General features: G+C 37.8%; 2 protein-coding genes across 2 annotated transcripts; one reads left to right on the plus strand and one right to left on the minus strand.

Annotated features, from left to right (window-relative positions):
• Window positions 1–14,618: 14,618 nt before the first annotated feature.
• On the plus strand, window positions 14,619–16,304 carry LOC122023963 (thaumatin-like protein 1). Its single transcript, XM_042582415.1, has 3 exons — window positions 14,619–14,870; window positions 14,949–15,630; window positions 15,864–16,304. Exons 1-3 carry the CDS (start codon window positions 14,804–14,806, stop codon window positions 16,105–16,107), a joined length of 993 nt encoding a protein of 330 aa, XP_042438349.1. The 5' UTR covers window positions 14,619–14,803; the 3' UTR covers window positions 16,108–16,304.
• Window positions 16,305–18,658: 2,354 nt separating this feature from the next.
• LOC122023962 (trans-resveratrol di-O-methyltransferase-like) lies at window positions 18,659–20,092 on the minus strand. Its single transcript, XM_042582414.1, has 2 exons — window positions 19,235–20,092; window positions 18,659–19,128 (listed from the first exon to the last, which is right to left on the minus strand). The coding sequence occupies exons 1-2, from the start codon at window positions 20,033–20,035 to the stop codon at window positions 18,820–18,822; spliced, it is 1,110 nt and encodes a 369-aa protein (XP_042438348.1). The 5' UTR covers window positions 20,036–20,092; the 3' UTR covers window positions 18,659–18,819.
• Window positions 20,093–24,863: the final 4,771 nt, after the last annotated feature.

Here is a 24,863-nt window from a genome sequence, read left to right on the forward strand (position 1 = left end):
TTCTAGCTAGGTCGATTAGTGGGTTTCGGTCAAAACCCACTGATGGACCTAGAGAGCTCCGATTGTACCCATTTCAGTTTCTATGTATTTCTAAAATTGCAAGGAGTTCAAATATGGTGTCCATTATTTATTTTAGCTTTTTATAGATGTTAACAAGTAAAATTAAAGAATCGACAAAAAAACCCACATTGGGCCTGATATAGACTCAAATCAGGCCCAACGTGGGCCTGATATGGAATGATATCAGACCCACGTTGGGCCTGATATGATTCCATATCAGGCCCAACGTGGGCTTTTATGACGATTCTTTGATTTTGCTTGTTAACATATATAAAAAGCCAAAATAAATAATGGACATCATATTTGAACTCCTTGCAATTTTAGAAATTCATAGAAACTGAAATGGGTGCAATCGAAACTCTCTAGGTCCATCAGTGAGTTTTGACCGAAACCCACTGATCGACCTAGAAAGCTCCGATTACACTCATTTCAGTTCCTGTGGATTTCTAAAATTGCAAGGAGTCCAAATATGGTATCCATTATTTTTTTTAGCATTCCTAGTGGTGGACAGAGGTTTTGAAAAACCCTAAATCTCTCTTTTTTTTTTTTTTTTTCCTTTTTTTTTGTTTAAGCCTGATATGAAGAGATATCAGGCCCACGTTGGGCCTGTAATATCAGGCCCAACGTGGGCATGATATCTCCCCATATCAGGCCCAATGTGGGCTTGATATGGGAGATATCAGGCCTAGTAACAAAAAAAAAAAAATAAAAAAAAATAAAGAGAGATTTAGGGTTTTCAAAACCTTTGGTCCACTACTAGGAGTGCCAAAAATAATAATGGACACTATATTTTAACTCCTTGCAATTTTTAGAAATGCATAGAAACTGAAATGAGTGCAATCGGAGCTTTCTAGCTAGGCCGATCAATGAGTTTCGGTCAAAACCCACTGATGGACCTAGAGAGCTCCGATTGCACCCATTTCAGTTTCTATGGATTTCTAAAATTGCAAGGAGTTCAAATATGATGTCCATTATTTATTTTGATTTTTTATAGATGTTAACAAGCAAAACTAAAGAATCGACAAAAAAAAACTCACATTGGGCCTGATATGGGCTCAAATTAGGCCCAACGTGGGCCTGATATGATTCCATATTAGGCCCAACGTGGGCTTTTATGTCGATTTTTTTATTTTGCTTGTTAACATCTATAAAAAGCCAAAATAAATAATGGACATCATATTTGAACTCCTTTTAATTTTAGAAATCTATAGAAACTGAAATGAGTGCAATCGGAGCTCTCTAGGTCCATCAGTGGGTTTTGACCGAAACCCACTGATCGACCTAGAAAGCTCCGATTGCACCCATTTCAGTTCCTGTGGATTTCTAAAATTTCAAGGAGTCCAAATATGGTGTCCATTATTTATTTTGGCTTCTTCAAATGCATTAAAATGTAATTAAAAATTGACTATGTTATTCTTATCTTTTCTGCCGACAGAGAAGAGAGAGAAGAAAAGAAAAATAGTAGAAAAAGTCAAATTATCAGGAGGGTAAAATAGGAAATGTATTTAAAAAAGTGCGCTCTTTGGTAAATACCAAAGTAATGTACATCTTTTGATAAATTTAGATTTCAACATACACCCTTGGTAAATTACCGTAGTTTAAATCTTTATAATGTCAATTAATGTTCCTTGCTATACAATGTTCCTAGTGGATTGATATCTCTGCAGGCCATGTGGAGTCTTTCATGTTTTTGTTCCTAATGAATTGATATCTCTGCAGGCCATGACTGGAGAGGCAGCAGGACATTATTTGAAGACAAACAACAGTGAGGATGACAAGGACATGACATGGTACGATCATGTTCGAAAGTTGGGAAGACAGTTAATTATGTGTGTGATTTTGATGTTAATTGAAAGAAGATTCCGTGTTTACCGAATTTAGATTCCGTGTTATCTTATAAGATGAGAAGCGTTAGTACCGAATTAAGAAAAATGTTATTAGTGTTGATTCTTCCACGTTTAAATTAGTACTCTGTGTATGAGGAGGAAAAGAATAATAAAAAGATTATAGCAATGAGCGTATTTAAAAATGAAGCATCGCGTATTTTCGTCTATGACTGGAGACTCCATTTTATAGTATCACTATAGCGTCTACGCCCGAGTATCCTAGAAAAACTGATCAATCAAAAAATGTCCCTGATATTTTTACTTAAGCAAACACGTGAATTTATGATGTGACAGACTAGAAACTTTTAAAGTACTATTTGTTTGCTCGACATTTTCTGTTGTCGGCGTCACAAATTTCCAAAAGAGTATGATAAGATATGTATGTGGGATCCTGTTATAGGCCGACTCGGGACGCTCGGTTGGGACATCACCAACTCAGCCGTGAAGTCACCAGCTCGGTCGAGACGTCACTAGCTCGGCTGTACTGAATAGAGTATCAGCTTGTTCTTCCCTCAGCCTTACTATTATCGGAGAGGCACATTATGCCTGATCAGACCTAAGGTCTAATAGGCCAGGGCGGTGGACCGAGTAACTTAATATTTGATTCTAGACCTCGACTGCAAGTTGTGGAGAGTGGCTGCTTAGATGGTCCGATCGGTCTCTCACATCCAACTGGCTCTAGAGGTCCACTCGGCCACCTATAGTTCACGATTTCATAGTCTATATTAATCTTACGATTTTAATCATTTAACTTTGACCTCCACGTCAACTAATCTTTATTATTTTGATCCACTGGCTCATCTTTATCCCGTTTCATGGTACAATTATTTTATAGATTATTTTGTCAAAATATCTCAATTAACTTTATATATATATATTTTTCAACATTATATCACGAATATACTCGCTTAATTAATTACTTCCCAATTTATTTTAAAAGAGGGAGGTTAAGTTAAAAGATATTTTAATAAAACTAATGAAAATACAGTGATCAGAATAAAATGGCATTGATAAAGTTATAAGAATAATCTTTTTTTTTAAAAAAAAAAATACACGGAGAAAAAAGATTAACGATCGAAATGTTGATCGCTAATTACACTTAGTGATTGAAATTTTCGATTGCAATTATTTTGCTCGTTGATGTCATTTAGGACAGAAATTTCTTTACATCGCTAATTTAACGTTTAGAATTTATGAAAATAAATATTCTATCTTTAAATTAGTGACAAAAAATTTATTTCCACCACTAATATATAGTAATTAACGAATTTCATCGTTAATTTATGATAAAATTTTAATAGAACCTTCTCCATTTGAGGAGATTCATCTTATTTACATGATAGATTCACAATGATATATTTACATTCAACAACAACATCTAATACATTCACATTCAACAACTAATATGCCATAACAACTACCTTGACTTTCAACAACATTTACATTGACAACATTCACATTAAATGATAGAACATTCACATTCATATTATGTTTAACAAAAAAAGCAAACCACATTCAACAAAGCATCCTAGCATATCGTACATGGTTCAACAACAATATAATTCAAATTAATTATATCCCAACTTAAATCTCACAAACTAATACATCAATCATCATCCCCCTCTAACTGTAAATATAATAGGATTAGTTATTTAAAAAACCAAATACATGATTTAAACTATACTATATTTTTTATTTTAAAATAACCCTACTCATATATATATGGAGTTAAAGTTTAAATTACTTATCAGAAAATAAATTTGATCAACACTAGTTTAACGTACTTTACAAGTATACATGCCTTAATAATATATATATATATATAATTGATATGCTACGGACAAAGTCCGTGCGGACCGTTGCGGACATGCTTCCTGATCGGTCTCTGGACCGATCAGGGAACCTCCTGATCGGTCACCAGACCGATCAGGACGCATGTCCGCAGCGGTCCGCACGGGCTTTGTCCGCAGCATATCACTTCTGTATATATATATATATATATATATATATATATATATATATATATATATATATATATATATATATATATATATATATATATGTTACTTTTTCCTAGGAGCCAAGGTTGTAGAGGGAGTTCTTTTTTCTTCCACCGACAACGTCATCATTGATTTTATCTATTAAATCGTTTGATGGAGTCTGTAACTCCTTTCCTTCTATAATAGACTGAGACGCCAGAGCAACTTGATCAATGATTTCATCCTATGAAAAAATATATTAATTATGTATAATATACAATTAATAAAGCTAAAAGTTATTACTAAAAAGTTTAAATTCTTATATATGTGACCTTTGATCAAGCATTGACAAAGGCGACATTTTTTTATTGGTGCAAGGAGCACCAGAATCAAACCTTATGTTATCAAAGATTCAAAGTTAAGTCTGCTTGTGATCTAATATGTTTACCAAGTATGCAGATTAAAAGACTTGATGAGTCTAGAGGATCAGACACCAGGCTAAAGTCTAGTTAGGTCAGGAGGACCAGATAACTGACAGGAAGTCTAGATAGGTCAAAGAGGACTAGATATCTGGTAGGAAGTCTAGTTAGGTTAGCAGGACTAGACAACTAGCTGAAGTTCAGATGAGACATTTGACAAGAAGACAATGTGAGCCAAGAGATCAGACATCAAGTGAAGTCATTTTGCAAATGGTAAATAAAGTAAGCAACTAAAGAAGAGAGATCTAGTGAGGATGAGTCCTAGTAGAACTCCATGTGCTGGTCTAACTTAGAAGTTAGATCCAACTTGAAAATCTAAGTTAAGACCAAGATTAGATCCTAGTTTTAGTAATACAAGATCTAATTCATAAATATATAAACAGTTTGTGCATATATATTTCTAACTATGTGTTGCAAAGATATACGTAGATCTTCGAATTTTGCATGTGTAGCCACCGACATAGCCTAATTCTGAATCTCGAGTCAAAAGTTATGATCTCTGGAAGATTATTGTGTCAAACTAGTGGATTGAAGGGGCCATGGGTTGTTTGGAGGCGCTTGGAACCGAGGCACCCTGATAAATTGTAGGTGCCCTGAATAAAAAAAAGTATTAGGATCGGTGCGACCGACAAGAGGGGGTGAATTACCTGCACAATAATAACGTAAAAAACCTTTCTTGATCTTTTGAAATAATAAGACACTTGTATAAAAAGAATTGATAAACTAAAAAGAAAGAGACTACCGATTTTTTTTTTTTACTTGGTTACAACCGGGAAGATTGTTAATCCAAAACTCTGAAGCACTACTCAAATTCTCCTTTCGTCGTAGGCGGAGAAGCCACTTACAAGCGTTAGAAACACACAAGGTAGTAGAACACTTAAAGAAACTCGTATACAAGTGATTTTAGACTACTAGGATCAAGGCTATATTTATAGCCCTGTTCAGGGCGCTTGGAAGGGTTCTAGGCGCCTGAAGGGGAATAAACTTTTATCTCCATCGCAACGGGACGTGCAACATCACATTTTGGATAATTTTTAGTTTCGGGCGCCCGGACCAGGTCCGGATCTTCCGCTCTGGCTCTGCTCACTTGGGTGATTTTGGCCATCCGGAATAGGGTTCACTCGAACCCAACTTCCGGCCTTCGAGCAATCTTCCGCTCCGGCTTCTCGTCCCTCAGAAACGTCGCTCGTCTCCTTCTCGTCCATCCGCGTACTCTTCCGCAGCACCTCGTCCCTCAGACGCACTGCGCCCGTCGGCTCTCTTCCGTGTAGTCCTTCTCGCTAGCTATGTCTTTCGCTCAACTTTCTGTGCTCCTAAGTTCTTGCACACTTAGACACAGGGGTTAAATACCAACAGGACCCAACCTAACTTGGTTGATCACATCAAAATTACTTTGGCGTATTAACAATCTCCCCCTTTTTGATGTGATCAAACTCAAGTTAAGTTAGGGTAAACCTAAAAAATAACACTTATAATTTTTTAAAAAAAATTGCAAGTAAAAAAAGTAAACCTCAAAAATAATAGTTATAATTTGTTGAACAACAAATTTACAAGTAAAAAAAAATATATATACTAACTACTCTTCCCTTAGACTTAATATTTACTACTCCCCCTTTTGATCATATTAAAAATGGGGTACTCTTAAAATGACTTTGGAAAAGAGTCTAAGGGAAAAAAAAATGAAAGGTTAAGCTTCAAAAACTTTGATTTTATTACAATTTAAAAAAAAAAAAAAGAACTTTAAATGTTAAAAAGATTTAACAAGGGTAAAATTTTGGATTTTAGGGAAAAAAAATCACACAAAAAACTTGCATTTTGATAACTAATTCATAGAAAATTTTCTAATAGAAATTTTGATAAGCAATTTAAAGCATTGGTTAAATGCTTCATAGAAATTTTGATAAGCAATTTAAAGCATTGGTTAAATTTTCCTTCTTATCAGATTTATCAAAAACTTTCTAGGAATATACTTCTGTGATATTCTTCTAATTTGACCCTTATGATATTTAAGATACCAATTTAGATTTCTATAATCTTTCCAGGTATTTTGATTATCATATGCAAAGTTTCTTGATTTTCTAATTTGATCCTTCAATTTTTCATTTTCATCTTTTAATTTATCATACATTTCTAGGGGGCGTGTTTTAGCTAGAATTGTTCTTAATTCCAAAACTTTCTTTTTCAAATTAATATTTTCCATTTTTAGTTTACATAAGGATCTGGTCATGGATTTAATACCTGAATATAACTGGTTAGGGGGTAGTAAACATACCTCACTTATCAGAACTGTTTTGAAGTTTGTTTCTTCCTCCTCGCTGCAACTTTCTTCTGAGGAGCCTCCCCCTTCATCTATGCTCTCCTCCTGGTGGATTGCCATTAGTGCAAGTCTAGCGTACTCCTCTAGATCTGACTCTGATAACGACTCATCCCAAGCCACTTTCAGGGTTTTGTGCTTTGTTGTGGTTGGTCCCTTCTTGTTTTCCTTCTTCAGTTTTGGGCAGTCATCCTTAATGTGTCCCTCTTCATTGCAGTTATAGTATCTTACCTTCCTCGCTCTTCTTTTTTTTGCCTGCACTTGATTAAACTTATTAGTTTTAGAAAATTTCTTGAATTTCCTTACCATGTATGTTGTTTCATCATCGTCGAAGGAGTTGTCGACGTCTAATTCATCCTTCTTGGCTTTTAGAGCAATGTTATCTGATTTCTCTATCTCCTAAGAATCTATACAGTGAGACCCGTGAAGTTCAAAAGTTAAAAATAAGCTTTCAAGAGTACATATCTCAAGATCCTTAGAGATGTCGTGAGCATCTACTAAGGCTGACCATTCTTGAGTTCTCGGAAAGGAGTTAAGTGCGTACCTTAAGGAGTCACGATTTGTTACCTTTTCTCCGAGGTTGTTGAGCTGGGTGATTAGGTCTTTGATTCTTGCGTGAAGTTGGGCTAACTTCACTCCCTTGTTCATCCAGAGGTTCGTCAGTTGACTTCGGAGGATGTCCTGCTTAGCCAGTTTGGATTCCGAGGTATCTTCGTGAAGCTCCAGGAATTTCTCCCAGAGATCTTTGGCGGATTCGTAGCTTCCGATCTGGCTGACCTCCTGGGGTGGAAGAACGCTGAGTAAATGAAACTCTACTTTTCCATTAGCCACAAAGTTGGCTTGCTCCGTCTTCGTCCATGTGTATTCTTCTTTCTAGGCTCCGTGTTGATCCGTAGGTGCTACAAAACAGTATTTTATAGAGAATTTTGAAGTTGGTTTTGAAGAATACCTCCATCCGCTTCTTCCAAGTTGCGAAGTCACCCTCAAATTTCGGCTGGTAGATGCTGGATCCGACCATTTCTTTTTCTTCGAATGGCGGTAGTCCTTTTGAAGCGGGTCTAACTCTGATACCAATTATCAGGATTGGTGCGGTCGATAAGAGGGGGTGAATTACCTGCACGATAATAACGAAAAAAAACCTTTCTTGATCTTTTGAAATAATAAGGCACTTGTATAAAAAGAATTGATAAACTAAAAAGAAAGAGGCTACCGATTTTTTTTTACTTGGTTACAACCGGGAAGGTTGTTAATCCAATACTCTAAAGAACTACTCAAATTCTCCTTTCGTCCTAGGCGAAGAAGCCTCTTACAAGTGTTGGAAGCACACAAAGTAGTAGAACACTTAAAGAAACTCGTACACAAGTGATTCTAGACTACTGGGATCAGGTCTATATTTATAGCCTTGTTCGGGACGTCTGGAAGGGTTCCAGGTGTTTGGAGGGGGATAAACTTTTATCCATGTTGTAACAAGACACGCCACATCGCATTCCGGATAATTTTTTGTTCTGGGTGCCCTGACAAAAAAAGTTAACTTCTAGTTGACTTTTTTGTTCGGGTCTTCTGCTCCAGTCTCGCTCGCATTGGTTCGGATCTTCCACTCCGGCTCGGCTCGCTTGGGTGATTTCGGCCATCTGGAATAGGGCTCACCCGAATCCAACTTCCGGCCTTCGAGCAATCTTCCGCTCTGGCTTCTCATCCATCAGAAATGTCGTGTGCCTCCTTCTCGTTAGCCCGCGTACTCTTCCGCAGCACCTCTTCCCTCAGACGCACCAAGCCCGTCGGCTCTCTTCCGTGCTATCCTTCTCGCTAGCTGTGTCTTTCGCTCGACTTCCTGTACTCCTAAGTTCCTGCACACTTAGACACAGGGGTTAAATACTAACATGACCTAACCTGACTTGGTTGATCAAATTAAAACTACCTGGGGTACTAACAAACAGTTATCAAGATAATAATGCACGATTGCATCAGATCGGATAAGCTTCACTTGAGGCACTCTAGGTCATTAGAGGTGCCCCCAATGTAGTATAAAATGAGCATTTGGCTATAACACTAAACATTCATTATTCTATATGCTTAACTTGATTCTACTACGCTATTTACACCCAACTGCTGTTCCGCGACTCTACTACATCTAATTACTATAGTCAGAATGACACTGACACCGATCTTTGATCTTCAACTACAATCCGTGTCGGTAAAACAATGATGTTGTTTGTTCTTATTATACTTACATAAGAGAATGTAGGATGTTACATTCTCTTCATTCGTGTATTTAACTTCTCTGTCCAAATGTTCTTCGGGAGAGAATTTAGTAGATTACCCAATCGGAATGGTCAAAGGGATCTTGAGTTTTGGAGTAGTAGTCGTGAGGGTACGAACTAAGTAAAAATAAAAGTGCTCTTACTTTCCGCTATGATATTTGCATTTTTTTTCCACTGTGTACTCGAGTTTCTAAAAAGTTTTTAAAAGGCAAAAAGAAAAGTTTTAAAAATGAAATCCCCCCTCGTTCGTTTTGATCCTATACTTCTATTTGTGTGTATTACGAAATACCTTCCAACAAATGGAATATTTGTGTAAAGTATCAACCTGCATACATACTTTTTTTAAAAAAATAAAATACGTTCATTAATAATAAAAAAATTCTAATATAACTATATAGTAGACTTACCAAGTCTATTACATGCTCTATAATAGATCATGATCCAACCATACATGCTTTATGAATCCGGTGTTTGAGCCAACAACCTTAGTATTTCTGTTGTTTCGAGTAGTTGATAAATTTTATCGTCATTTTTCTACAGCCTAAGTGTTCTTCCATGTATCTAAAATCTCATCTAGTACATGGGATGACCTTTTTCCCTTCCTTCTCCATTTGTATAACAAGTTCTTATATATTTTTGCACAATAATTGTTCCATGTTTCTTTAAATTGTGTCTCATGTCTTGTTCTCAAATATATTTTTTCTGTAATAATATTAAGAAAATTAGTGTAAAAAGATATTATATTATACAATATTAATAATATTTAAATAATTTACAAAAAATTCTTGATAATAAAGTCTTTAAGATCTTCGTTTGCATACCTCCACGTAGTAGTACCAGAAGTACATTGATTTTCTCTAAATTTTTTGCTTATATAAGCAGTTATACTATGATCATTAGGAGTAAAACTGAATGAAAAAAAAAATTATTTATCAAAATAATAAATAAAATATTAGATGCATTTGAATTACTAATAACATCAATACTTACCAATCCCACTACAATCCTTAGAATAATCTCACCACTGTGTACTACTATAATATTCAACATAATTATATTTACAAAATAATATTATAACACATACCCATGTTAAATAATAATTAAATCAAAATAATAATATCTTACATGGTAGAACTAGTAGAATTACATGTAAAAAATAAGAATAGTCATAACTGAATCATTAATATTAGTCCTAAAATTTAATTATCATTACAATCTAAATCATTAACATTAACAGTTTGTAAGTCTTCATCGCTACACTTAAGTACATCAAGCTTCTCACTACTAAACATCTCTCTATTATCTATTTTCTCATAAATGACATTTACACCTACAAGTAATTGGGATGTGTATTAAATTTGTGAATCAACTGAATGTATCTTCACTTCTTCATTTTGAAATATATCATGGTTTTGGACCATGATGGAGTTCGTCATTTCTATGGTCGAGTGAGGCTTCATTCGATAAATTGTTAACCATTCACTAGATCTTCTTTTCTTCATTGGGTATTCAAGATAGAAAACTTAATCAGTTTGTACTGTAAAAATAAAGAGTTCAAACTTGTTGAAATATTTGTTCGCATGAACCTCAACTAAATTATAGTTTGAATGTTTTCTGATGCTGATTCTTAGAGTCGGATCATACTATGAACATTTGAATAACACACGTCTTTTCATTCGGTAAATTAAGATAATCAACCTCAATAATTTCGTCAAGTCTACCATAATCATCAAATTTAGTATTAGCATTGTTGATAGATGATTTTACGTAAACACTTGAATTATAGGCCAGTGTGTGTAAATCATGTTATGTCACGTGAAATTTGAAATCATTAACATAGTAATCAGAGTAAACTCTTATGTTATAGATAGATCCTGATGCAAGATCCATTATCTTTTCATCTTGTATATTTGATATTTAAGGTCCTTCACCTAGAAAAGTAATTATGATATATCATCGGTTGCTAATAGAGCCGTCAATTTGGGTTGGGTCTGTCGAGTTGGCCCGTCCCTCCAAACAATTTAACGGTGTTGGGTTGGAATTTTATCAACCCAAGCCCGTCGTGGGCCGACCTGTCTAGGCCCCCGACCCGCGTGGGTCGACCCGTGACGGCTTTGGGTTGGCCCGCGAGTTGAGAAACACATATAAACTAAGCTAAGTTTTATACCAATTTATTATCTTTCTTTATTATAATTTTGAAATAAAAATACTACTTTTCATCCTACATAGGTACTCGTTTGTGTCCATTTATATTTAAAATAATGTTTATGGATATATTTAATTGATGAAATATTTCTTAAGTAAAATGTTGAAGAAATGAAATATTTTTTTAAAAAAATTGATGAGCCCGCGGGTTGACCCACCAAACCCGTAACCCGCCTTGGATTGGATTTGGTTGGAAATTTGCCAACTAGCCAAGTTGACGGGTCGGCCCGTCTCGCCTCGCCAAATGGTTGGCTCGCTACGGGTCGACCCGCCCTGCCACAGGTTGGCCCGTCTGTCAACTCTAGTTGCTAATAATACACTTGAAGAAAATAATTTATCCTCTAACATACATAGATTTCTATTGGAATTCAATTAAAGTCTCACATTCGAAAGATATAAAAAAAGATTATGGGCTTAAAAGGATGTAAGATATCTCCATTGGTATGATGTCTTTTGGGTAGAGCCCAAGAGCAAAGTCATGAGGGCTTAGACCCAAAGTAGACAATATCATGTCATTGTGGAGACATGTGAACATCCTTCAGTCGTAACAAATGATATCAAAGCTATAGTTCAGACCAAATGCTATGTTGGGTGGCCTTGAACGAAGATGAGGGTGGGCTCGGAGCAAGTTAGAGAAACTGAATGCTTCTAGGAAGGTCCAGAGTAGATCAGGATGACTGAATGCTCGCGGGGATACCCGAAGCAGATCTAGAGTGACTAGATTCAGATGCTTGTAGGGAGACCCAGAGTAAGTCAAGGTAACCGAATGTTCACGAGGAGATCCGAAACAGGTCAAGAGTGACTGGATGGTCGCGAGGAGGCCCAGACCACGAGAGTAATGATGATCCTTTGTTTAAGGGGAAGATTATTAGGATTCAATCAAAGTCACACACTGAAAAGATATGAAAAAGATCATGAGTTTAAAAGGATGTAAGATATCTCCATTGACATGAGGCCTTTTGGATAGAACCCAAGAGCAAAGTCATGAGGGCTTAGGCCCAGAGTGAATAATATCATGTCATTATGAAGATATGTGAACATCCTTCGATCATAACAATTTCAAACCAGAATGAAAATCCGCCTCTAACTTTTTCTCTACCTTGCTTGTACCTATTGATAGATTTTGTAGTTATAGTTGTTGTTCGTACAAGTTATTAAGGAAGGTAATTTTAAGACATATATGGTTTAACAAACAAACATAAGGAGATAAATATTTGAATATAAAAATTAACTCACTTGATGTAGGGTTAAATCTGGTTACAATTCAGGAGTATGTATGTTTTTAGTGCACGATATTCTCATCATAGAAAGTTATATTTCTATATTTATAATGATTAAACAAACATCATAATTGGTCACCACTCAGCCTCACGAGCATAGCGTGAGACCGGCCACGGTCTCATTGAGATCGAAGGGGAGAGGAGAGGTTTATCTCACGCTGTAGAATAGAGATCGTATCGGAGAAAAGAGATCGTGCCGGAAAGGAGATCGGACTAGGACATAGGAGAACGAGGATTGAAGAGGAGAGGATAAGGAGAGAGAAAAAATTTCTTTGGGGATACCTTAATTATCCTAAATTAATAATAGAAATTTAATTCTGTGGCTAATAAATTTAATTTCTTACTAAATTAGCGATAAAATTAAATATTGATCGTAATTTAACGACTAAATTAAATTTTTATCAAAATTAATAATGTAAATTAGCGATGAGGTTAAATTTTCATTATTGATTAATGACTCCGTCACTAAATTCGTAATAAAAGTTTAATTTTGTCACTAATTAAATAGATTAAGTAATAAGTATGCATATTCGTTAATGGCAGACTTAATATTCCGTCTTTAAGTTAAAGACAGAATTAAATATCCGTCGTTAATGTCGTTGCTAAATTAGTGATTTTTTTTAGTTTTAAAATGTTTAAATCTAGTTGACATCTAGTTTGTTTGACTCGTTTGATTTGCCTAGTTAAATCGATCAGAATGAACCACTAGGCCTGTTCGAACTAATCAGCCCAATTGATCATTCAAGCCTTACCAATTTTCTGGACTCAATTGGTTGCTTTGCTAATATAAACCAATTAGAACCCTCAACCTCGAATTGCATGGCCTAATTGGATTTATATTGGTTACTTAAATGTAGTAACTAGCTCTCACAATTTAATTTATAAATCCAGTTAGTTTTGAGGTGATCAATTCGGCTATATAAAATTTTCCTATCGATAATCAAGATAAATCGGAAAGTATGTGTGATGGATAATTTAAGAACTCAGCATCCTTTGATTGCACGGGGATCGAACCGTAAATACCTGGATAATAATCTAAATATCTTACTGTGACACCATAACTCTGAGAACAGTTATAACAAACCAAGTTGCTTGGCTTGCAAAACTAGATTGAATCACTTAGTTATCCGATTTTGATCCATAACAATATTAAATAATATCTAATAACAAAATTTGACCTAACACGAAAAATAATTAACATAAATAGAATAAAAAAATGACATGACATAATTTGAATATATAAATGGCTTGATAAAAAATTACTAATTTATGAAAACAACTTATTTTAAAAATATAAATCTTATATTATATAACTGGGAGGCCACCTCATCTATTATATAACTTGATTTATAGATTTTTGTTAATATTTAATGACACGGAGATGAATAAAATTGATTAATAAAATATAATAAAATCATCACTATTAACTAGACCGCTCAACTACTCAATTTGTCTAAACCATGCATCCACATCCCACTTATGAAATGATAACAAAATATGATGAAAATAATAGTTTTTAATCGGATTGCTTAACAAACCAAAATTAACTGACTAGATCAATCAACAAACTCAATATTCCACCTAACTCGATCAAAGTACCCAACTTCTCAAGCTGCCTAATTCGACCAGAACATAATAATAGGAGAATTAGGTATTTCAAGTTTTGCTTAAGAAGTTAGCAGTAGAGCAAGCCTAACTAATCTATTGGCTATTGCTTAGGAATTAGGCACTCTGATCCCTTACATGATTCAAATTCAACTTCAGATCTGATTTCACAGAAAACTGACAGATATATCTTGCGTGATCACCCAATTCACTTACCAAAATAAGGTTTAGGGTTTGAATCTTAGTAAAGTCGAGATAAATACTTCCCTTATGTGTTAGTCACTATTCCAAAGACTAGTAATTGTCCGTGATTTACCTCCTTGTTGACCTTGAGACGGGTTGACGGGGGCGCTATGAACGAACATATTCGCTTTTTGCTACAGTGATCACTCAATTCATCCAATTGACACAAATTGACGGGATGTTGAGACGGACGTATTCATCTTTACAACAGTGATCACACAATTCACTGATGCTCTTTTGTCCTTTTTCCCTTTTACCCTTTTTCCCTTTTTCAGTCGATCAAAAAGCGATTTCCTTGATATAAATCAGTCTTTTTCGATCCTTAGATCTCGCCGTTTTCTTTTCTCCGTGGAGCTGATAATTGTCCGGCGCTGCTGCTTATCCGCATTCTCTCCTTCTACCATACTCCTCGCTCACCCGCATACTGCTCTCTCCCATTCTCTCGCCATTACCGCCGACGACAGAATTTTTATTTTTTATTTACCGTAATTATGCTTCGTTTCGATCTACTTCTTCTTCTTCTTCTATTCACCGTAATATGTTTCTTCTTCCATGGAGGTAATAGAAATTTTGCTTTTGGTAGCGAGTTTTGTTTGCTAGATTACTGAAAGAGAGTGCGGTTGGTTGGTGGCGCAGGGGGCGGCACGACGTTCACATTTATGAACAAGTGCGGCGAGACGGTGTGGCCTGGGATTCTCTCCAACGCCGGCAGCACCCCGCTGCAGCCCACCGGCTTCGAGCTGGCCGCCTCCGCTTCTCGGGCCGTCCAGGCCCCCGGCGGTTGGTCCGGCCGCTTCTGGGCCCGCACCGGCTGCTCTGCCTCTGCCGGCGGCGGAGGGTGGAGCTGCGCCACTGGCGATTGCGGCTCCGGCCGCGTGGAGTGCGACGGCGATGGGGCCGCCCCGCCAGCGACGCTCGCGGAGTTCACCCTGGCGGCGGCGGGGCAGGGCCGGGACTTCTACGATGTCAGCCTGGTGGACGGCTACAACGTGCCGGTGCTGGTGGAGGCCGGCGGCGGCCGGGCGTGCCCCTCAGCCGGATGCGCGGTCGACGTGGGCCAGAGCTGCCCGGCGGAGCTACGGGTGCCGGGGCAGAGCCACGCGTGCCGGAGCGCCTGCGACGCCTTCGGCAAGCCGGAGTACTGCTGCAGCGGCGCCTTCGCCAGCCCGGCCACCTGCCGGGCGACCGCCTACTCGCAGGTCTTCAAGTCGGCGTGCCCCAAGTCGTACAGCTACGCCTTCGACGACCCCACCAGCACCTTCACTTGCTCCGGCGGCGCAGATTACATCATCACCTTCTGCCCTGACCCTGTTTCGAGGTAACCGATTAATTTTCTCCCAAAATCGCTCAACCTCCCTGTTTCAAAATTCGATTTTTAATTTCTTTCATTCGAAGAATCTCTCTCCATAACCATATCTTCCATCCCATTCCTGATCGGAAGATTTCAAAGCGAAAATCATGTAGTTTTCCGCAGAAAAATATCTTCCTCCCCTTTTTGCAGCCGCCAAGATTCTCAATCACTCACCGTTCTTTTACTGGTCAACGCAACAGCTTGAAATCATCAAGAAATTCTTCTTCACATTCGTCGTCGTCGTCATCATCGTCAAGTAGCAGTGGCAGTGGTTCGACGTCAACATCAAGACCTTCAGATGGCATGATGCTGGGCGACGACGACGCTTGGCTTGCGAATTTGGCCACCGGTGACGCGCCTCTCTCAGCGACCGTACTCTCATTCTCGTGCTACTCATTAATTGCCGCCACAATCGCGTGCACGGCTCGAATGCTGCTGCAGTAGCCCTTAGGAGCTAGCGTTCTGTTAATTCTATGTAAAAGATAAGGCTCCCCCCAAAGCTCTGCATCGGAGCCAAACTATAATTGCTTAGTTACCGTACCGTACATGCATGCTTTTACACGAGCCTAATGTTATCTATATATATCAAGGTGAGGAATGAATGAGGATGACGATCCAATTACATATGAATTTTTGTTAAAGAGTAGAGTTTAGTCTCGTTGTATGAAGAATTAGGAAAGTAATGGTTGTTTGTGGTTTGGTGCCATGTCATAGTCAAAGTCGCAATAGTTGACTGGGACCAATGCAGACAATCTAATTATAGTAAAGAGATGCCGACATCATCCAGTGGGTCATCGCTGGTTCTGACTCTGAGGGATAGGGGCGTCCTTGTTGCGCTCAATTATATGCGATGCTGTGCTGAAGCTGCCTCGTGCTTTGTTCTTGAAAGGGAAAGTGTGGCTTCTGGTCCGGTTGTTGGGTTCGGAGCATCTGGATATATATAAATCTCATGTATGACTCTTTTAGTGATATTTATGTGCATTAAATTATGAATTTGATATGATCCGTTAAGTGTTAATTTCTTAGATCGATAAAATTTTGGAAGCGCTATCAATTTCTTTCGATGAAAGAAAACGAAAAAAAAATTGACGAGAGAGAAATTGAGAGAAGGAATTTCTCCTCCGAGAATGACTAGTCTATAAAGAATACGAAGAGTTAAGGTCTCAATTAATTTATTGTATCAAATAAATTCATATTTAATCTTGATCTCAACTAGTTTCTAATATTTCATAATTAATTAATAATTCAATTAATTCTTATTATGAAATAATCAATTGATTAATTTTGTATCCACTAAAATAATCAATTATAAATAATGCTCATGTTTACGTGGTATACGTACGACCCTCTAGATTTTATACACGAATGCAGTGTAAATTCATACACATACTAAGGTAACGTCTGACAATTATTTTTAGCCACGTAATGTGATAAAATTAATATCAGTCATAAACTATAAACCACCATAAATTGATTACTATGTAATTCAATTTCTTTATCTAAGCTAACTTCTAATCCAAGTGAGTGATGAATTCTCTATTGATTTAATAATATTCTCTCTACGCTTTGATATACACTCAACTATCGTATTAATTACAATCCGATTAAAGACTGCTTTTAACGGTATCAAAGTATATAACTTTACGCATAGAATAAATGAAGATCTCAAGTCAAAAGATCAGTTACACTCGTTCATAAAAGGAAAGACCAATGATACTTAATATGTAGTCTCCTCTTAAGCGGGTCGTGTCTAGTATACCTCTAAGCTCAAGACACCCCCAAGTATAACTTGAATATCCATCTCTCAGTCTATCTAGATTTAGTCACACTCAGCATTGATCTAGGTATCCATGTCCCCTCTAGATATCTATCCGATCAAAGACTGTTTTCATATTAATATGCTTATTAATCTGTGAGACTTTATCATTAATCATATATTTATAAAAAAATAAATAATTAATGATAAATACTTATCTTTATAAAATAATTATCCATAAAATACATAAGGAGTGTCTTGACATATAAGTACACACGGTAACATCGGGTACAAGACATTTTAATAAAGAGTCCATTCCCAATATCTTAAAAGCACATTCTACTTTTAAATTTAGCATGCCCCTCCCTTAACTCATGTACCTGATTTACTTTTGCCCAATCAACTTTTTAGAAATTTTTCCTCCAAAAAGAAATATGCAATCAAAGAATATTAGGTTTCTAGGTTGGTCATCGCGTGCACTTCTCAATTTATCCTAGTGACCGATAGGAAACTTTCATGGGGTTGGATCGATCGGTCATCCCAGGAATAATCAATGAGATTAATTGGGATTGTCATTTTTTTTAAGGATAGGGTAGCCATGTTAGCTCTAAAATAGATTGATGGACACTAGAAGTGAGTACAATTATCTTTTACTAACTTGATGAATAGGATATCCATACAATCTCCTAAGTATTTATAATTTGATTACTAACTATAGCGCATTAGAGAGCATTTACTCTAGTGGATAACAAATCTGGAATAATAAGTTGTTGAGCCGCTCACTATTGGCACTACCGGATTTACCTGATGATCGAACAAAAATTTTCATGGGACTGTATTAATTATTCTCAGGATTAGCATGTTGAAAGGGTTGGATATATAGTGATAGCTAGTTAAAAAACAAAAAATAATGAACTGACCAATCAAATGATCATCAAACACTTAGCTCATTGTCAAATAGAAAATTGAGTTTGACTTAAAAACAACAGGAAAATTTTACTTCCTATATCATAAATAAACTTTTCTATTAAACTAGTTGCTATAATTATATTATAAAAACCAACAACATGAAATATATAACAAAAAGTTGATATGAGAAAGTTTAAAGTTTTTTTTAAATTAATTATTTATTTTCAGATAGACAAAAAGGACTTTTAAATTACCACTTCATGGCTCTAAATGGTTCGAGCTAGGGAGGCTTGAGGTGACAACTAAGAGAAAAAGAATGCTCTCAGAAAGAGAAAAAAAACATTTTTCAGGAAATAAACACTGAAAAACATTAGTCTGATACAATACAGTCACTGGGAATTAAGCACAGGTGCTAACTTGATAAAATATTCAACTAAATTACTAGTTTAATTTTATTTAATCTTAATAATATATTATGCGAACATATTTAATTAAATATAGACGGCTTCGATGATAGAGCGTATGCCGAAAATAGGGATAATATTGTAGTCGGCGAAGCCAGCCGCCCTGAATAGGTTGGCCCACTCCGATTCAGTCCTCTGCTTCCCTTCCTCGACTCCAAGCATATGCACATCGAAAAGCAACTGCGTCTCCAACTCTTCTTCCCTACTTCCCTCCTCCGATTTCATCACGATATCGATGATCAGCACCTTCCCGCCTTGATCTCGAGGAGGAATTGCCTTCTTACAGTTTCGCAGTATCCTCACGCAATCTTCGTCGTTCCAATCATGCAAAATCCACTGCGCGCCATCGATTATAATTTAATTTTGTAAATATATAGAAAAAGAAAAGGATAAAAAATTCAATTTTTAGAATAATTCGAGTGCATGGAATTAAAAAAGCGACCTTGAGAAGCACGGCCTGAGCAGGAGGGATAGATTCGAACATGTCGCCGGCGACGGCCTCCACCGTCGTCGCCTTGGTTCCCAATTCTGACGCAGCCACCACGTGCGGGAGGTCGAACACGACGCACTTCATCTGCGGGAAGGCTTTGGCGATCGCCACGGTGAAGTCGCCGATTCCTCCTCCGACGTCCACCAGAGAACGGAGACCGTGGAAGAGGTGGCGGCCGCGGTCCCCGACGAGTACTTTGGCCACGGCCCCGGCGTCCGCGGCCATTCCCTCGTTGAACAAGCGGTTTATTTCTGCGTTTTCGGCGGCGAGCCCGAATATCGACGCGCCGTGAAACTTCTCGAACGACGTGGGCGCGGCGGCGGCGGTCGCGTCGGTGAGCCACTGGCTGAGGTAGTGCATGGGAGACGATAGAATCGGGTGGAGCTCTAAGAGCACCAGATTGTTTAAGCACTCCGGTTTCTCCTTCACGAGCAGAGCTGTGGAGATGGGAGTGAGGGCGTACGCTTCCTCTTCCTCGCCGGATGCGGTGGTTCGGGTGAAGAAGCCGGAGTGCACGAGGAGGCGCATGACACGGCCGAGGGCCGCGGTTCTGGACGGTGGAACAGAGAGTTGGGAAGCGAGAACAGAGAGGGCCATAGGGTGGCCGCCGCCGCCGGCGTGGAGGACGTCGGCGACGCCTAGTTCGACGGCGCACTTGAGGGCCATGGATTTAACGTAGCTGAACAAAACGTTCCAGACACGGGTGTGGGCTCGCCACAGCTCAGCATCCGGCGACGAGCTACCACTACTCATCCTAGCTCACAAAACCACCACCACCACCACAGCTCCTACCGCAATATATGTCGGCTCCGGCCGGCCCTTTTTATATATAAACCCTTTTTATATTTATTTTAAAGATATTTCACAGTATACAGATAGGAAAATATGCAAAAACAAATTGAACAACGTTCTATATATATTTGCTCACGTTTTAAGCCCCACGCTGTAAATATAATCTCCTGTTTTCAAAAGAATTGAATGATTGTCTTTATTCATAAAAGAGTAATATATCTCTGAATAATACGACAATCTATGCATTTTCATAATTTGAAATTTGAATTTAGTTAAATAATTTCTCAAAGTTAAACAGTTTTTATAATTTCCTTTTTAGGAGAAAAAAAATTAGTAGGAAATTATTAAATGAAATATTTGAATATTAAACTTATTTTATTTTATCTTGTTTCGGGCCTAAACTAATTAGTTTCTTTATTATTTATAACAATTTCGGTCAAGGGTCTTTATCTTGTGAATGGATCGATTGTCCTGCCAGCCGAGTGATAAAGATAACATTAATTATGAAAAATATTTTATTCTGTACTTCAACTGTCTTTTAAAAAAATATCTAAAATAATTTCGGTAATGAATGGATCGATTGTCCTGCCGGCCGAGTGATAAAGATAACATTAATTATGAAAAATATTTTATTCTGTACTTCAACTGTCTTTTAAAAAAATATCTAAAATAATTTCGATAATAATATGACGAATCATGTGGGTCCGAATTCGGATCCAAGTTTAGAAGGATAGTTAATATGACGATTAAAATTAAGGAGGAGTCAATATTCGGGATAACATAATCGGTCGTCTCGATCGAGCGGTCATCTGATCAGATCCTTGGTTTGGTCGGATCTCGATCTAGTCCCTCAATGTTGATAAAATCCCGAGCCGAGTGAGTATCATTCAGAACCGAGTCCTACTCGCCCCTTGGGATAACACGGTCAGGTGGTCTAGTCGATCGGATCTATGGGTCGATCGGACAAACCGGACAGTTGGTCCAACCGGACTCTTTGGCCCAGCAGAGAGGCTGAGCGAAAACCTAGTCCCTGATAGTATTCCTTAAATCCGACCTGACCGCTCTTGCAAGTGACATCTGATCTGACCACAGAAGAGACTCGGTCGGTTTGCTAGCTAAGCACATTAAGGGTCCCTCAACCTAACGACCTAACATTCCTCCTTGTCGTTTTGTATGACAGCTGTTAGAGAATCAAAAGAATATTCTTTATGCAAATTGTACACAAAAAGTTTCTACCCTGTAAAATACAGAGATTGCGGGTTTATTTTGGGAAAGGTGTCTGAGCATCATTATGGTATATCTTTTTCTGGCAATACATTAAGATTCGTGCAGAGAGAAAATTAACACTATAAAAGCGAGTCTTTATCTATAGACATAGATACGCTTACTGCATGCAACACTGCGCATACGCTACCTTACGCATCCACTATTCATTTACTACTATTCACTACCTTCCGTTCGAACTGTCACTGATTTGAGCGTCGAAGTGGCTGCGCCAGGACACCTCCCTGAACTGGTTACTGACGTTCCTTTTGACACTCAAGACCGCTCGGAGTCATCTTTTTCCAGCTAAGAGTCTTCACACAATCAACTTTATAGCCACCTGCCCAATACACCATCTTTCCTACTTTCGGACATGATCAAATTTGGTACTATCTGTAGAAAACTTTGCCTACATTTGAAACGTGAAGATATATAGATGAGACTGGACAACTCACTACAGTAACTTTGTCGCAAGAATATTTGGAGCCCTTGATAACTGCCCGAGCGCGAAGATTAGTATAACAATAACAAGCATCGACCGAGTGTCCTTTACCCAACGACTTGGCTGTATCTACAACTAGCCCTCAAAATGAGCACGGAACTCAAGTGGAAGGCCAGACTGAGTGTCAACCGATTCCTCCTCCCAGCCAGCTTTACGCAAGCACCTGTGCATCCGACCAGCCTCCCACCCGTGCCCCTGCAGTTGATCGCATATCACCAAGCATTATTTTGTATGTCGTTCGATGAGATGGGCCAAGTGGATAGATCACAAGGATTGTCTTCTGAACACGCGCCCGCTTGGGACATTCAAAAGGGGAAGGCTTCGATGGTTAACAGTTCCCCCGAGTGAGTCAGCTGTTGGAAGATCGGTGGCCGGCTTGAAGGGGGGTTGGATAGACGGCACCCCCAAAACTCGCTTCCTACGTATTCGTTAGTGCGCAAGCGGAAATACAAATACTAAAACAATGAATACGAAAGCTAAAGACAAAGAAAAGAACTAGCAAACCAATACATGTCAATGTAACGTGGTTCGGAGATGATGCTCCTACTCCACGGCTGTCCGTAAGGTGGACGATCCCGATCCTTCGGTGGATTAGCCCCCGGAAACTCCGGCTATCTCAAGTCGCTCCTTGTGGGTGGAGAAACCTCACCACAACACACCAATACCTCTTGGATTCCACAAACACTTGAGAACTCTTGTGACTACTAATTAGGCTTTAACCAAGTCTAATTTCGTCGCCTTGGCCGGCCATACCAAGCTCATTCTTATAGAGCTTGGAACAAATCAGAACCAGATTTGCCCGTTACCAGTCGACTGGTCCTAGCACCAGTCGACTGATGCCAGCCCACATCACCAGTCGACTGCTACAGTGCGCTACAGTAGCTGCTACAGTGCCGCTACAGTAAAACCCTAAAACTAGGATTTTACTCCGAGTACAATCTCTCATGCACTCGTACCCTCACGACTCATTTGACTCTTCTTTGCAGCCTTGACCTCTTGCCTTCAAGCCTACTTCCTTTGGCTCTCGTCCCTCGGATGCATCTAAGCCCGCGGCTTGTCTCCAATGCCATCCTTCGCGTATGCCTCGAAGTCGCTTCCCTCGGCCATTGTCCTTGCTGGCTTGTCCATGGTCCCTCGGATGCTCCATCCTTCACTGGACCCGAAGCTGTCAACCTGAGTCACATGTGTCACCTGCAGTCCTGCACAACTCAAGTACACATATCAAATAACAAGGGTAAACCTAACTTAAACCCTTTGCCCAAACACCAAAACACATGGTCCCACGAACCATTGGGATTGCTCCAACATCAGCATGCTTTTCTCCCAGGAAATATTGGAGGACAAGTTGTCGATGTTAGGATGTATACTAAAAGCCTAGCTTTTGTATAAACATTTATAAGAATCACATTGGTCAAATATCTACATTTTTGCTAAGTATAGTTGTCAATTTAATTTATATTGAAGATAACATGGTGTGAGGAGACACACAGAAGATCATGTTATCAGTTCTTTATAAATTATAAATAGTAGCTCACAACCAAGATAGAATGGAGCAAACCATTGGAGTGGTTGTAGTGTAATTTGGTATTAATTTATCTTGACTATAAAATTACACTAGTACACTATGAGTGTATTGAGCAGGACCATTTGAGGTAGTTTCTTTTATACTGACTACATAAAATAACAAAACCTCTGTTATTATGGAAGTGTGTACTCTTAATTATGATATAATAACAAGCACGTATACTTAATATTTATTTCTTTAATTTATCAAAGGGTATGATTTAGCTCGTTAAATCAATAGGCCTGATAAGTTGGAAAATGATATTATTTATATAGTGTGTTGTTGATTATAGAATGCAACTGTGTCCTAGTAATTTAGGTTGATGATGTCCCCTTGAGGAGTTCATAAGGATTATCATGTAAACACTGCAGGTGGACTTAGTCCGACATAACAATAAAGTTGAGTGGTACTACTCTTGGAGCTAGATATTAATTAAATAAGTTGTTAGTAACTCATTTAATTAGTGGACATTCAATATCTTAAACACAAGGAGATTAATGCACTCATAATAAGAAGGAACCCATAATATAATTTGGAATTGGTGTGGTAGTTCAATAATAACTCTTTAGTGGTATGAGTTATTATTGATGAACTTGAGTTGGGTGTTCGGGGCGAGCACAGGAAGTTCAAGCTCATCGGGAGACCAAAATTAATTTCTCCTCTCGGTCCCTGTTGTAGCCTCTATAAATTCTTGTATCCACAAAATCCACTTCTTACCCAAGTAATGGGTCGGATGCATCCTTGCTTAATGCAAGGGGCCGGCCAAGCATGAGCTTGGAAGCCAAGAGGTGGCCGACCAAGCTTGGTGCCCAAGCTAGGGGCTGACCACTAAGAAAGGAAAAAGAATTTTTTGTAAACAAAATTTTGTTAAATCTTTCCTTATTGTAGTAATCTACAATGGTTAAAAAAGAGATTTTTTTTTTAAATCTTTCCTTTTTTGTAGTTATCTACAATGGTTAAAAGAAAGATTTTAATTTTGTTAAAAACTTTCCTTTTATAGCCATCTTCATGGATTTAAAAGAGAGTTTTAAAATCTTTCCTTTTATAGCTATCTACAAAAGATTAAAGAGAGATTTTAATTTTGATAAAATCTTTCCTTATTTGTAGTTATTTATAATGTTTAAAAGAGATATTTTAATTTTTGATAAAACTTTCTCTTTTTGTAACCATGATTTAAAAAGGAGAAGTTTTAATTAATCTTTTTTTTTTGTAGTTGTCTACATGTTTTAGAAGGGAGAGATTAATTTTAAAACTTTCCTTTATTCCCATGTACAATAGGAAATTTAGAAAAAAAAGATATTTTAATTGTTGTTAAAATTTTATTTTTTAATAGGAGGCCACAAATAAGGAAGTTTTAATTATGTTTAAAATTTTCCTTTTTCACCTTGAGCAAGGATTATAAAAAAGAGGTAGAGGATGTCTCATGAGAATTAATTCCAAGCTTCTCATCTTAGCATTGT

The sequence above is a fragment of the Zingiber officinale genome, chromosome 9B, assembly GCF_018446385.1.
Source record: "Zingiber officinale cultivar Zhangliang chromosome 9B, Zo_v1.1, whole genome shotgun sequence".
In the NCBI taxonomy this organism is placed as follows: domain Eukaryota; kingdom Viridiplantae; phylum Streptophyta; class Magnoliopsida; order Zingiberales; family Zingiberaceae; genus Zingiber; species Zingiber officinale.